The 16,435-nt window shown below is 42.5% G+C and overlaps 1 protein-coding gene across 1 annotated transcript in view; it reads right to left on the reverse strand.

Moving 5' to 3' along the window:
• Window positions 1-12,965: 12,965 nt before the first annotated feature.
• The window catches only part of camta1a (calmodulin binding transcription activator 1a), a gene marked incomplete at its 3' end in the record, with an annotated part of 384,283 nt that continues 380,813 nt past the window's right edge, over window positions 12,966-16,435 (reverse strand). The window contains 4 exon segments of the mRNA XM_080853296.1: window positions 12,966-12,998; window positions 14,662-14,692; window positions 15,382-15,456; window positions 16,081-16,280. Coding sequence (XP_080709422.1) covers window positions 12,966-12,998; window positions 14,662-14,692; window positions 15,382-15,456; window positions 16,081-16,280 — 339 coding nt within the window.

Consider the following 16,435-nt stretch of genomic DNA (forward strand, 5'->3'; position numbering starts at 1 on the left):
GGAAAGTGACATGTTCGTCTGTTTACCCGCATAAAAGATTCTTTCTGGCTGAAAGCGAATTTTCCAATGAGCAGCTCAAGTCTTTGTGAGATCTGTCACACAGGCAGCCAGGCTCTGTGACATGAGAAAAATGTGGCTGTGGTAGGGTATATAGAAAAAAAACTAATAGAATAAATAATACAGATGTATTATTATTAATGTTATAATTATATATGTATATTATTATACCTTTAATGCTTCGGGTATAGGTTGACAAAGTTGATGCTAAAATGTGTGATGTGAGATTAGGCTACTTCCCACTTAAGTCAATAAAAGTACATGGGCTACTAGTACGCCTACTACTAAGTGACTATGTGACGATTTTATGTGATTTTCAGTGTCTTTAAAGTTAAATAATTATTTGTCAGCATGGAGGTATTTTTATGCATGCTGGCACTTTAAAATGTAGTTATTATCTTCACTGCCCTTTCGCCTTATGTCTTTTTGTCGTTTTCTGCCACCTGCTGGAGCAAAACAATTCTGGGTGGCAGTGTAAAGGATGAAATGGTTGTCATGTGCTACTGGCATTGGTTTATCAACTAAGGAAGAGCTCTCAATGCAGAGATGTGTGGGCTATTTAATTGCCTTAACTGAGGTACTTACTAAATGATTTTTCAAGATCACAAAAGCACCACATTTAATTATAACCAAATTGCCCTTCAGGTGGAGAAATACAATTCGCTCCCTGCCTCATATATCAAACGCTGACATTCATACAAGGTCCTCTTCACTTTGTTGTCAGGTTCAGCTTAATTATTTCCATAGAACAAACTTGGTCTGTTTTGCTTTGAAGTTACAGACTGAAGCACTGCAATGGAATAGCATTTTGTACAAATTCGACACCATAAACTTAAAAACATAACAAATATTTACAAACAAACACATTTTTACTCTCAAGTGTTTTTTTTTATTCTCTGAACATTTGCATGGACCTTGAAAGCGTTCTTTGTGGTCTTCTAAGACCAAGTTCCTCATTGCTTCCCCTGAGTTCACATCAAAACAAAGTGCAAACAAAGGGAAACAGACATCGGAGTCTCAGTAAATCCGGTGTCTATCAGTGACACGCCTTGGTTTCAGCGCACTTAACACCATAAGGCGCCTGAATGAGTCATTTGTATGCTGTCTACCTTGCTCTTTTAAAAGGAGCAGTTAATCAGCGGCTGCCTCTGTGTCTTACTCCAGTGTGTCAGAGCAAATCAATATGTTTATGGCTATTGTAGGAAAAACTGAGACCATCGATACATCATTTGGTTGGGAACAAGGCTGGAGAATGATGAGAGCATCAATCATGCAGATTCACAAGAGAGAAACATCTGACCTATTTCAGACTCCATCAACAAATGCCAAGTGGTGGGTTCTTGATATTTATGAGGTTGCATAGACACGGCTGGCCTCATTTGCCCCTGCCCAGTAAATTCTACCTCATCCAGGAAGAGAATACACATAATTACATAAGCCTCATTCAGTCATGCCACTGTCAAATAGACACAAAGAGTTGTCGTGAAGCAGTGTTATATTTGTGCGGTTGAAGGTCATTGTTGCATGTCCATCTAAACCATAAATGTGTGTGAAGCGCATGAATGCCAGTATGACATCTCAAGACCTGTACACTGAAAAGTGAACAGCCAAACGTCACATTCCCTGCATTCTCCAATCAAACCCATCACCAAGCTTCAACAGTAGAGAGACTGAAGATGACTTGTTAAACCAATTAATCCAGGGGCCTTCTTTTGCCTGTTACTCATAAAGGTGTTGATGAAGGGCTCGCCTGCACACCTGAACTCGCCTAATAAAAGCAGAAACACAAATAAGTTAATGGCGGTCAACACAGTTAAATCTCCCTGTCCAATCAGGATGCGCAGAGGAGCACAGGCCGCGTCTCATGTTTGTGTTTTTTATATTGTCCTCTCCATTTGTTCCTTTTACCAGCGTCTGTGATTTATGCAAGAGTGAGGGGACACCACTGAGGGGCCCTATGAAATGACAATTACACCCCATGCCACGCCACACCACGCCACGCCACGCCACACAGCGGTATATAACCCTCACAGACAGCACCAGGAGGGACACCGAAGACTCAACACAGCCCAGGTGTGATCTGCTGCCACCAGAGTTGCCTCTCTCTCCCCTCCACTTTGCAGAGATGATCGGAAACCTCCTCCTGTCCTGTGCCCTGCTGCTGGTCACCGCTGGAGTCCTAACTGGGCACCCTGTCTCAGACTCAGCCGAGATGCCTTACGCCGGGCCTGGTGAGTGCTAGCAAGTTACCACTGAAATAATTTAATTACGTCAAAATTACTCAAAACAAATAGTTTTGACCCATATTATATAATGACATTAATGTTTGCTGGGTAAAAGAGTAAAACGTTTTATGAAATGTTCGGCATTTGCCAATCACAGCCCTGGAGTGTCCATGGGCTCTCCGTCATTTCGATGGATAGTTACAAAATTTAGGAAGTGTACGTTAGGCCACTGAGAGGTGCTTGGAGAGCGTTTGCAACGACGGAGAGGGCTCTCCGTGTCTGCGTAAATGGACGACCATAAATTGGGCTTTAGTATGTCTGTCAGTGCTCCTAGGATTTGTGTATGTGTATGTCTCCTTAGTGCTCCTAGGGTTTGTGTATGTCTCCGCAGTGTGCCTGTCAGCGCTCCTAGGGTTTGTGTATGTGTTCATCTCCTTAGTCCTGGTGGAGGAGGATGGAATGGGCTCTCCAGAGGAGCTGTCTCTGTCTGACTCCAGAGGGGCCACCCTAGACCTCTCCCAACTGCTCAACACAAACGGTAAAACACACTACAATTTATCTTGAACAGATTGTATCCATCAGCTCATACAAAATAATGAAGCTGCATCTTATTAGTAGTAGTGTAGTAGAAGACCACTGAGTCTTATATCAAGTCTTTCAAGAAGCTTGTACTGTGAGGACTGAGGAGATGTTAGGGAGCAGATGCATTCACCTGCCTCATTTCTTAGGTCTCACAGCAGCGGGACTTTTCTCAAGAGACGCCTTGAGACAGGTGAGATCTATAGTCCTACCTTAAAATACATACAAAATAATGAGTGTTGATGTTAGCCCCTTTACAAAAATGATGAACAGTTCATTATTTCACCATATACAATAATGAGGAACTTTATTCTCTCTCCTGTCCACCTAATACATCAGGCTCTCCTGGCCAAACAGCGGCACTATCGTCCCTATAGTGGATGGAGAGCATACAGAAAGAGAGGGGCTTCTGACTGCTTCTGGAAGTACTGTGTTTGAAACTGAGAGGACGGGACCAGATGGAACCACAGCTACACACAGTAGTCAGCTGAGACTGTGCATGCACTCTCTCATTATCTCACACTCACACACACACACTCACAGATTCAACATATATCTTGAATACACACACACACACAATAAATGTTGCACTGTATATTGGTATTTAAACATTCCCACTATTGTTGCAGTGTGTCCACATAATAAAATAAATCCATATATTTAGAAATCACATCTCAGTCCATTAGTTTGTTTCCTTAAATTATTTGAATGATGAACCATCTGAAACATAGTTTGACAAGTTTTAATAGTTTTTTTGGACATTTATAATGCTTCTATTGGTTTTACAGTTATCATTCTTATGTATGTGTTAGTCTTCAATGTGCACAAGGGGGAATACCAACAATAGGACCCAAAATATAAAAAATAAAACAGGAAGATTCACAGTTTACATCATTGAGCTTTATTGACGTCAGAAGGCTTGCATAGCACATAGCATGTCATAGAGAACTTTAAATATAAATATCCTGTACTGAAAATAGATTTCAAACATAGCATTTGATCAGATACAAGTGTCAGATACAATGGGGACTTTCAACCATGGATTCCAGACTTCCTCTCAAACGTGTCGATAGAAAGCACGGCATCTACCACCCTCCTTATACCTGAGAGAGAGGGAGAGAGGGAGGAGGAGAAAGAAAGAAAGGGGGAAGAGACAGGGAGAGTGTGATGGGGGAGCGGGAACAAGGGTATGTGAAATCGAGAAACAGAAAGAAAGAGAAAAATAAAAGCATTTGTTGAAGGGTTTTGCCATAGCTATTCTGACAGGTAAGCAGTTAACTGCACATGCTGGCTGGAAGTGATGCTTCCTCTTATAAGAGTGAGTACTGTATAGTTGAACTAGAACATCATAATTATTCATAGGTAACGACCTCCAATCCCCAAGAGGCAAAATAGGAATACATTTTCCACTGTCCACTGATTATGAATGGGATCAATGTGATGACTTAATGATTGCGGTAAATGTGCATGCAGAGAGCTAGGGACCCACGTCTTGCTGTTGGTGACTTTCGACGGACTGGAACGGAAGACGGAGACACCAAGTCGGGGAAGGTCTCTCTTGTCCAGCTGCTCGCTTTCAGACAACAGCCCCTCCTCTCCTGGGTAGCCGTCCATCAACGCTGCCTCTCCTCCTCCTGGCCCAGCTGCCCGTATCATTGCCAACAGCTAGTGGGGGAGAGGAGTGGAAGATTAACCGGGTGTGTAAAAGTACAGTAGTAAAACAGATCGGTCTGTGCATCAAGGGTTTTACCGTGAAGAGGGTCACATTAAATTGCATGAATGAGTTTTGTATTTTATGATGATCATTTAAGTTTTACTAAAACATTCTTATTTAAAGGAACAGTCAATTCGCTTGTCTATGTATATCGCTATATGTCTGTGTGTGAGTGTGAGTGTGAGTGTAAGTGTGAGTGTAAGTGTGAGTGTGAGTGTGTGTGTGTGTGTGTGCGCGTGCGTGCGTGCGTGCGTGCGTGGATGTATGTGTGTGTGTGTTTGGGTTGAGTGTGTTATAAGCAGTCGCATGAGACCCACCTCTGTCATCTCTATAGGATCTGTCCGCAGTGGCTGGCTGTCACTCTGCCTGACCACAGACACCACCATCAGGGCTAAGGTCAGCGCCAGCACAGCCATCATCTGCACAGCAGAGCACCACATGTAGCAGGGCATAGCATAACATAACATAGCACAGCAATACAAAGACATCAGTCTACACCGCATAATACAGGACAATAGAACACCGCAAAGTAGACTTAAGAGGAGCTCATGACCACATGGCATAATGCTTTCAGAAAGACATTATTCGCTGTCTTGCCTTGCCAAAACACGCAGTGCCACTCTCAAACCAGGTTCACCATTTATCCCAAACTTGGTGTGAAAGGGTAACGTTAGGCAGGAATATGTTTGGAAAACCAAAGGGAAAAGATTATTTTAATGCCAGTTCACCACAAAACTAAAATCTTGTCCCAGTCATCATCTATTCACCCTACCCTGTTCATCTATATGGGGCATTGATGCCAGTAGAACCCTGCGCTACATTAGAAGGTATATTTACAGTTATTTTCTCTCCTGTTGATTTAAGCTAACCCTGCAATAGTGGACGACATAACAAAGCAATACGTTCAGATCAGAGATAAAGCAGTCATTAGTCATACCCATCATGCAATCAGACTCTAACTTCAGTCTGAGGGAAGTGATGGTACTTACCTTTGAGTATAGCAGTAGAGGAAGGTGTCCAGTGCAGAGGTAGAGGCAGAGTGTGTGAGGTGCTGACATTCCTTCACAGCCTTATATGCGCGCACGGTCACCAGCGTCCAATCCCCTGGGCCCAAAACACCATTACCTGCCCCATAAATTCGCAGGTGATTCACCCTATCAGTGGCCTCCGTCAGAGCACTGCCCATCCATATGTTGTGCCTCACTAGTAGCAGGGCAGAAAGTGCCAACGCAGCACAGTCCTAAGACGTCATCAAGGTGTTGAGCTATGAGCTACAGTCTACTCTTAACGTTAGTGGGAATATGGAGCGTGACGCTTCAAGATATTGGAACTGCTTTCCACCGACAGAACATAAAGTATGGTTTCGACCCATAGCAAGGTGACTTAGAAATAGAATAATGACACAACTGAGACTTCTGGTAATATATTTTAAAACTTTGAATGGAATTTATAGACATTCTGTGTGACACTAAAGACCATCTTTGGCCACTTCGTCACTGAGGTATGACGTTATTGGATTTTGCTTGAATTCTGGAAAATATATTATTACACCATTCAGATGACAGTAATGTGTACTAATGTCTGAAGCATTTGATGTGTGTGTGTGTGTGTGTGTGTTTATTCTTACTATTACTATAATAGCCACTAGGGGGCAGAATAGAGTTGTAGCACAGACCACACTGGATGGAAAAGCATGATTTTTTTCTTCATTTTTGTATTTTTTATTATTTTACAGCAGAAAGAATATAAAGCATTCAGAAAACATCTTTCATATTTTTAAGGGCAATTCAAAATGTTTTGCATGGCTTCAGCAGCTGAATTCTTTTTTTTCTCTTTTTAAACATATCCATTGTTTCAGTGACGCTTTAACATGCACAATTACAAAAATAAAACTTACAAACCAGAGAGGGAGAAGAAGAAAAGAAAAAAAAGGAAGAGTGAAACAAAGAAGGGGAGGAAAAGGCAAAGGGCTACATAACAGGGAGAGGCAGAGAGAGGGGGGGGGGAGAAAGAGAGAGAGGGGGAAAGACAGCAAGAAGATGAGAGGAAAAAAGATCTAACACTAGTCATCTTACATGCAAAGTGTTGGAGGCCCCACTACCTGGTACAAAAGCAGGGCTGAGTCTTTTTTTCTTGGTGTTTTTCATGTTTTTTTTTCTCTTTTTTTTGGGAGATGATGAAACGTGCAGCTCGGTAAAGGGTGTCATATAATCGCTGTCCATAAACTACTGAGTACTAATCCTGCAATACTGGCATTTGCATAAGAGTAGGTCAACTACGGGTGTCCAATTGGTTGGTTTTCGCAAGGGTCTACAGGTCTCCACTTCATAAGAAAATAATGTTTATTGCTCTGTGTCCATGAGTGGAAAACTTTGTGAGATGTTGCGTGTTGTGTTTTGTTGTCTCTGCCCTGTGTTTCCAGTGTGCCTATGGGTGTGAACCACGGGTGCATAACAAGACGGAGAGGAGGAAAGGCGGTCTTTCACTCTAACTGTGGAGCATGATGGGAGGTAAGCTTCCAGTAAGCTGACCTGCAATACCACACAGGGAGCAACCTGAAGCCAATAACCAGGTACATTCTGACACAAAATGTGCTCAAATGAAAATTCACCTTATGTTATTACAAAAACAACGTGTTTGTGTGGGATCACAGGGACAGTGTTCAGTCGGGGAGCATTTTAGAGTCAAATCTCACACAGCTACTCATCTACTGCATGGCAGTGGTAGGCTACTGTGGAATACACACAGGACAAACTGTAGCGTATCCATATCTCTTTGAACAGTAGATGCTTGATGGTTAAGATAAGTTTGTTACCCAAGAATAAGGGGAACCGCGGACAAAGAGACATCTCCGTCTAAGACGATATACTATGTGGCGAAGCTCTAAGTCCACTGTCATTGGCTATCATAGGGAGCATCAGAAACAGCCCAGTCATAGTTCACGGAGCCTCACCAGCCTGATAAAACATTAAGAGGAGTGAATGGCTTCCTTTGTGCGGTCGAAACACATTACTCAATGCTCGACATATTGTGAGCCTCATTTTGGGAGGAGAGGGTGACGGTCTTTCAGTTCTACTGCAGGTCAGCCCACTCTGGAGTGAAAAACAGAGAGGAAAAGGAAGGAAAAAAAAGGGAGCTGCGAAATGACTTCTTACGTGTCACACTCCCGGTTGTTTTCTCCGGAGACACGCAAGCTCATTAAGTAACGGGGGAACACTGCTTGAAGGAGGGAGCGCCCACTTGAATCTGACTCTCCTGCTAAAGGTGTCCTCAGTAACAGGCTCCTCCCCTGTGTCCCGCTCCACTTCCCCCTCCTCATTTTGGCACCCTGAGTAGGAAAGAAACTACCAGAGGGAGGCCGACGACTCTCTACGCTACAAAGAGACTAGTGTGAGGTTTCTCCTTGTCTGTTTGTCTGTCTGTCTGTCCACTGGGTAAGACCAAACTACCGCTGTCATACACACTGAGATGCACACAGGGAGAATGCAGCGGTGTCTCTTAAGGTGGTCTGTAAGAATCCTTGGACCTGCTGAGGTGTGTAAGATCCTTCTCTAGAAATCTGGGACAACTGAATCCAAGTCAATGTACGTAATAATAAAAATAATAAGTAAAAAAAGTCTTGCTGGCCATTTACGTGTGAATACTGTTGGGTGCTAAGTGTTTTGATATTAAATCTAGTCATTTTTTTTAGTTTTCTTGTTTTAGGTTTCTCCTCTGCCCACCCTGAAGAAGTCCTCCATCTTAGAAAAAGTTCTGTGCACCTGTGACACGTAAAACCGCCGTCCTCCTCTGTACAGAACACGTCTTTAACAAGTCTACCTGGCTACCGATTCTACAAAAATAAGCATGCTTCGGGTGTTCAATTCAGCCACCCAGGTTTCTATGTACCATGCAAGCATAATAAGACCTTCTCAAGGTGCCACAGCAGTGCGATAGCTGACATCCTAAACCTCTACTGGAGAGATGAATGCAAGGCGAGAATAATGAACTGATGAGATGTCTGTTGAGGGTATTTTTTTCAGCTGGAGACACTAGTTGGGCATCATGTCCTAAAGCACTGGCAAACTGTTGGCATAGACCCTGAAGCCAATGAAAATAGGGGAAGCCTAAAACACACAAAGGGTTTTTGCCATCAGTGAGAGTGGACTGAGGATTGTAGGAGATTTTGGGAGGGATCGAGGTTTGCAACCTGTACTATGAAAATCCTTCTAACACCAGTGTGTATGTGTGTGTGTGTGTATTGGACGCATGCTAACTGAACTAGGCTTGCCACAGTCGAGATGCAGGTTGATTAGGCACTTCCCACTCAGTCACTCTAAACCAAATGTATACATACAAAGTCATAAACACAAAAAGAACACAAAAAGTAAACAAAGTTCCTTACATCTGCATGTTACAAATCAATATAAAAAAATGATCGCAAAATGACAATACAAAGAACAATTTGGAACACAGGATAGTCTTTGCCATACATTCCACACAAATACAACTCAATCGGGATACCATCAGTGTAGGCATTACCCATGACATTCTCACAAACAGCATCTTCGCATTCAGATAGCGTCTGTGCTCCTTTTCAAAAGCTGTTGCAACACTAAGTGACACTCACAGGATTGGCACATCGCCAGCTGACAAACAAACTGGTTGAAAAAAACAATAATAAAAGTTGGCTTCTCTGTGATGCCATATTTTTGTGTATTAGCACCTATGTATGTTCAGACCTCTCTTCAGCGTTTAGACCAGAATGCTCCTGTAATTACTTCTAGGGTTTCATTTCACTGTTCGCTTTGTATGTTGGACAGGGGCAACCATTTAGACAGCGTCCTTAATTATCTGAAACCAGCATGCAGTAAACAACTACTAGTGAGAACATTTTCCTTGTGACACCGTAAAGGCCGAATTATGCTCTGTTTTAGACGTAACGCGTAAGCACGTAAGATACATAACCCCCCCTTGCGCGGTAAAATATCCCCCCTTACGTGCTTAAGTGCGTCGCCCAAAATTCCTGACTATGCGACTAAAACACTACGGCCCTACACAGCTCGCAAAGGCTGTGATTGGCCGGCTACCACAACCTTTCACAGAGTCTCACGTTTCCGGGTTAATAGCATACTACAGCCTTTTTTAGACCCATACATTTTTTTAAATCATGAATAACCTGCAGACCGTCTCACAAGCCTTTTCTTATGGATTAGGAACAAACATAACAGAAGAGGTCCAAAGACACGAACTCCTTTACAAATCCTCTTTAAACACTTATAGAATGCTTAAATTACCGCGAATTTATGGAGAGAATATCCCATTCTCACCCGCGATTGTTTGGAGAGAACGTGGTCATTCACGAACAAATAGGTAGCCTACTTTCATATTCATTTTCCGCCACTTGTGAGTCATGGTGGTATCATTCATTGAGTTCATATTGACGTGAATCAATCAATTGCACCCGCGATTTTGATAGAATGAGCCCGGTCTGCTCATATACAAAAGTTAACATTAACGTGGGCTTAACTGATGGCCAGCACCATTGTAGTTACAAGCATTGACAACATGATGAGATTCTCTCACCGTTTACCACCTCATCTTAAATAATGTAACTCATAAACACATCGTTTTAAAGCCTGTCGCAGTCATTAAAAGATGTCAATAAACGAACTTTTGCGTCATGTCTTTTTCGCCACTGGTACTGAATTGCCAACATTTGTATTTTGTGTAACACATGTATTCATAACATCAAGTCTTTCGCCCACTACACTTTCATGCTCCGGTAAGTTTTTTTCCTTTGTCCTGCTGCAATAAATAGGCTTACTTAACTCAAAATAAATCTACAGTTCTGGCGTCAATTTGCTTTGCAACACGCAACACAAGCCTTGCAACACGCTCTGCGTCTAAAACGAACCTTAAATCAAAACTTGTCTAAAACAAGTTCCTTGTGTAAATTACGTGCTTAGGCGTTACGTCTAAAACAGAGCATAATTCGGCCTTAACACTTAGCCAGCTGGTACGTACATAGAATCCCATTCAGACAGAAAATTGCCTATTTAGCCAAAAGGACTGGCGCTTTCCGGGTCACATAAGATAGCCATTTCATCAGTTCTCATAGGAGCCATCTTTCCATTCTCTTACAGATGATGAGTGCTAGCCAATAGCAAAGCAGTTTGAATGTTGCCACTGGTGATAAAAAAAGGGATATGTGAAAGACTTCAAAGTTGCTTTAGAAAAAAAATGCTCTTCTTGAGAAGAGTGTAGCTCTTTCTGTGGACGTTCCTCGAATTGTGACGTGTTGACGTTTATGCAAATTGTTTTTGTTGTTTGATTATCTGTTAAGCAAAGATGAACTTAATTCTGTTGTTAAGCAATAAAGCATTCACAATACTTGGCACCATTGGCAAAAGATTCTTGGTAGCCCCAAAATAAAATGGATATGAACAAAAAATGTAAACATAACCTTAAACCTTAAGATCATTTTGCTGATTTTCTCCTAACTCTAAATACAGTATTTTTTACATCATTATTTTTTTATTTTTGCAATAAGGTCATGCTTTAGCAAAATGTTCTTCTCAAGAACATTCAAAATAAAATAAAATACTCTTATAGTGAAATAGTCTGAATCATTTTACAGAGCATAGCCACTAATGCTTTTAGTCCATTGTTGTACCTTTGTTCATGTCTTCATGCATGTGTCTCAGTTTATCCCAGATATTTACACTATGTACAAACAATACAACCATACTTCTTAGGCATTCAAAGAAAACTATACAAATATTCAGTTTATGTTGCTTACGGTACCTGTTTTGTCCCCATTTTAATGAATAAAATAATATATTTCTAAAATACAATCCCATTCGGATAAATGTTTTTTTTTCTTTGCGAAACCTGCAACTTTCCATATGTACACAAACCGCTCAATTGTCAAAAATATGGATTTGTCTAACCACTATTGAGGGACTCGCTCAGGGACCCCTCAGAGAATCTCTAAGACATCAAGGCAATGTATGTGATCTTTCACTTCACAAAAACCTTAATGGTCCGTGAAGTTCAAACATAAACCTTTAAAATGAATAAATCAATAAATAAAACACAATGGTGCAATTGGTTTGCTGTCAGGAGATAAAACTGAATGACAAAAGGCCAATTGAAATTTGAAATAACACATGGTTCATCACGTCGACACCTAAAGAACTTTAATGACGAACTCTAGGAGCTGTGGGGGAGGTGTTGGGCACTGACTCCATGGCGAATAGGAGCCCCACGACAGTAAACTCTGTAGAAAAAGACTAAGGACAAAGACCACACTTCAAGCATGCCACAAACAGCACGGACCGGAGCGCATGCAGCTTCTCGTGCCTTGCGGGTTCGTTTCCCTCTTCACCAATTTTAAGCGAACAAAGCACCGACGCACGCTCACACACACACACACACACACACACGTCGCAGACTAACACTGATATCGACTTGTAATTAAGACGATTGTGGTGTTGATTCAAGCAACGGACCAAAGGAGAACAACTGAAAACAAGACAAACTACAGTTTGCATGACCCCCCTCCCCCTCCCCCAAGCTATAATAAATATTGAATCATCAGTCAGTTAAAATAATCGCTTTTGACAAATTTGATTCCCCACCTATTCTCATCCAAAACAGACATAGCAAAATAAGATTAGTGTTTACTTTGCCCACACCTCTCCTACATTCATGTGAGGTCGTGACCCTTCTTACACAAAGGACTGGGTAGATATTTGCTTTATGGGGATGATGTCTGATTCAAGCTGTGTTGTTTGTTTCCTTCGGTATGTGTACAAGTGGGTTATGAATTACCAACAATTTTTGGTTCCTTTTTTTTGTCTATGATAGGATCAATAAGTCACATTAAAACATGAAATACACATAGAGCCTGGTCTCTCTCTCTAAGTTCCCTTTGTTGGTTCCATAGCTTCTCTCGGCTTGTTTCTCGTGTTCTCTGTCCTCTTTGTGTCATCCTCATGATGCCAGGGGTTGTTTCCAGCATCCTTGCATTCTCCCACTATTCATGCTTCCAGAAACCAAAAGGACAAATTAATCCATGAAAAAAGTGCAAAAAATGTCATGAAGCGAATGTCCTTCCTTTAATAAGTCTCCCCTTTGCAGAGTTTTTTTTTAATTCATAAAAGTGGGCTTTTTCCCTCATAAAGAAAGATAGAGGAGATATGAAAAAATGCTGTTGTACATGTACTCGCAGGAGTAGGATCAGCAGGACCCTAGTAGGAATCGTTGCAGTGTTCTCAGTGAATTAGCATTTCGTTTTCATTTTTTTTCTCCTTCTGTTGTAAAACGTCTCTGATCAAACGGAAAAACAGAAAAAAGAGGAATCTGGAGAGTGATGTCACATGGTGAGGGGGCTCTTCTGCAGGTTCTCATGTTCCCTGGCCTTTCTCAATTCTTTCACTCTAGAGAGAGAGAACAACACACACACATAGCAGCTTTGAAACACGCAGGCATCATCCAGGCATCAAAACACAACAACATCCTCTGCAACCTTTGAACTTTGATCCCACCCCTCCCCTTCAATCCAGTTTCTCATATTTGACCAAACAGCAAAGTAGACATTCAGGTACTCATAGCGAAACGACAATCAACGTTTTCTTTAGGGGTGATGACTCCTATAATGTCAAGGCTGGAAGTAAGAGATAATATATGCTGATGACTTAATCATCCAAAAATCTAAATGCTTCATCAAAACAACATATGGGGTCAAAGTTATGACTGAAACTTTGTTAATGAAAATGGTATCCGTCTGATCCTCCATATAGGCCTCGGAAAAGAGATACTCTTTCTGCAAAGGGAATAATAGATTTTCCAGTCCATCAGCTTCTGTTGAAATGCCCTTCTTTTTGTTAAGTACCTATCACTGAAGCTTATATGGAAATGCAGACTTTCATTTCACTTGCAAACTGACAGAATGATGCTTTGTGAATTGGCCTATTTAAGTTTTATTCTTCTTTCCCCCCATGTGCCATTTCTCTCCGTTCCCCTGAGTCTTCAGAATCTAGTCTAATGGGAAAAATACACATATTTTTTTTGCCTTCTCTCCTCTTCTAATCTTATAAGTTCACAAAAGGAAGATTTGAAGTAATTAATGTGGGATGACAAGAAATCTGCATCACAGTGTATATTAAACAAACGTATTCCTTATGGATTGCAAAGAGAATAAAGGCATTACCATCTTCACAGCAGTAAGTATGCAATAATGTGCTACATTGGCTTGAAGCATATGTACTCATCTATGACCTTCTGTTAACGGCATTTTATTTTAAGTTATCATAGAAACAATTTCTTCTTTGCAAAGAGGCGACAGATTTGTCCCATCACACTCGGCATAACCACACCAGCGACACAGTCGCCTTCTGTGAGACCACATCCACCCCACACAGGAAGTGACATAATTCGGAGCATGCCTACAGGTCATGAAAGCAAGGCCTATAGTTGTCACCAGGCATGCAACATGGCCACGTTGTTATGACCACCTCTTAGTTCTCTAACATCTTCATGATGGCACAAGGAAAAGAAGAAAAGAAAACAAAAAAATGAAAAGATGACAAACAAAAGAAACCCATTTCCGTAAATAGAGAGAGAGAGAGAGCAAAAGCATGAGGGAGAAAAAGAGAGAGAGAGAGAGAGAGAAAGAGAGGGAGAGGCTTGTTTAGTGTTGTGGTGTACATTGTCATTCATGAGCAGTGGTTAGTCAGAGAGCGGTCGAGCTACTGCACATCTGCTCTTAAACTGAGTCACAGTCCACCTGTGCTTCCAGGGGTCAGCTGGCATGCAAGCAGGCAACAGGCAACAGTGATGGAGGAGAAAGGAAAAGAGGGGGAGAGAGAGAGAGAGAGAGAAAGAAAGACAGAGAAGGAATGAAAGAAAGAGAGAGGGGGATAAAGACATGGATGAAGTGGGAAGGGGACTCTCAGAGTAACCATACAGTTTAGGAAAGACTGAGCGAGAGAGAGAGAGAGATAGAGAGAGAGAGAGAGATAGAGAGAGAGAGAGGGAGGGAGGGAAAGAGAGAGAGTTAGAGAGAAAAGCACAAACTTGAGTTGCTCAGGCTGCACTCACCCGCTTGAACAGTCTATGGTCCATCAAAGGGCTTTGCATTAAGAGCAAAACAACAACAACCAGACAGCTATTAGCACACAGTAGGGACCGTGAGGGAGGGGGGGGGGGGGAGGTGATACAGTGGGGAGAAGAGGGAGAGGGGGTGCTTCTGCAAAGGTGTGTACAAAACCCCTGACCCTAACCCCCCCAAACGACAACTCCTAAAGCACTGAGATGACCCCTGACCCCACCTAACCCCCCAATTCATGCTGTCAGTCCCTGCCCTAGGCAGAAGGTTCTGTACATGTGAGTGAGCATCTTAGCTCTCATCTCTCATTTCCTTAATGCTCTCCTCCAGTGCCTGGCCTCTCTTAACTGCTGTGGTCAGATTACTGTTGTGCTTCTGCAGAGCTTTCTGCAGTGGTGTGCAGTTCAGATAACTTCAGATAAGGCTTACACACCCTGACTTATTGAGGCCACTGGGGAGATACATCCACTGTTGGGTGTGTGTATGTCTCCCTCTCCTTCTCCCTTTCTTTAGTGTGTGTCTCTGTGTGCTTCTGTTTCTGACAGCATTGAGGTGGGGTGTGAGGTATGAGGTATGCAAATCAGTGTAACTATAGGCACGTCCTCTGCATTTAGTTCTGTTTCTGTGTGGGTGTGTTCACTGTATAGAGAGGAGAGAGGGGAGCAGTGTTGGTGCAGCTAGACTCCAGCAGAAGGTGCTGTGGGGGCGGTTACCTGTGGCGACAGCGGCGCAGGAACCTCATGATCTTGCGAGCGGCCTGGTCTTGCCTCTTGGTGAGCAGACTGCTTCTGGAAAAACACAGGAGCAAGAGCTTTACCATCACGGTGAGCACTGCTGACTAACCATATACCACAACATTATAGGGCCAATAACGCCCTCCACTGCACTTTCAATTGCAAGTTTCATTAATTGTCAGCAAAGACGTTGAGTCTCAAACAGTGATATTATCGCAACAGCTTGGGCTCAGAGTGCAGTGCTCCTCCATCTGAACTATCGGACCATTGCTTATGGTGTCTACAGTCAGGCTAGGCCAGTGGTGTAGTGGTCCCTGGAGAAGTGGGTATAGGCTACTTTGAATTTTTTTTAAGCAGCCCATACAGCACAGGATAAACGCCCTGTTTTGAGAAGTGGGTATACGCAATGCTGACTGAAAATTAATAAAATATGCGTATACCCTGGAATACATCACTGGGCTAGGCGAGGGGCTCTCTGCCTCCTTCTTATTTTAGGAGGGCCATTCCATTTGTGTTTCTGTTTAAGGTCATTCTAAACACTGCAATGTTGTGCGGTTTGTGAGCCAAGAGGCATTTAGCTATATAATAAAGTAAACTACACTATAGCCTACTATACCCTACTATACTACAATAAGCTGTACTATACTACAACATGTTCTTCGCCTGGTGTGTCCTTACCTGAGTTTGTGTTGCACCAGGGCGGCGGTGGCGGTGCGGCGGTGGGGCCGGTGGCGGCCAAACTCCTTGTAGCTGCGGTAGTATTGCTGGATCAGCATGGCTGCCCGCCGGCTCTGCTGGAACTTCTTCTGCTCGTGGTAGCTACGGAACTTACTCTGGATTAGGATGGCGGCCTGCGTCATCTTCTTATAAAGTGCATACTGGGTAGGAGCATGAGGAGAGGAGACACAGGAGAAGGGGAATGAGAGAGAGGGGGAGGTAAAGGGAGAGTTCAAAGGAAGAGAGAGGGACACAGAGATATAAAGAGATATTGAGACAAAAAGATATATTTCTGGTATCAGCACAAGAATGTCAA

This window comes from Sprattus sprattus (assembly GCF_963457725.1).
Source record: "Sprattus sprattus genome assembly, chromosome: 16".
Classification (NCBI taxonomy): domain Eukaryota; kingdom Metazoa; phylum Chordata; class Actinopteri; order Clupeiformes; family Clupeidae; genus Sprattus; species Sprattus sprattus.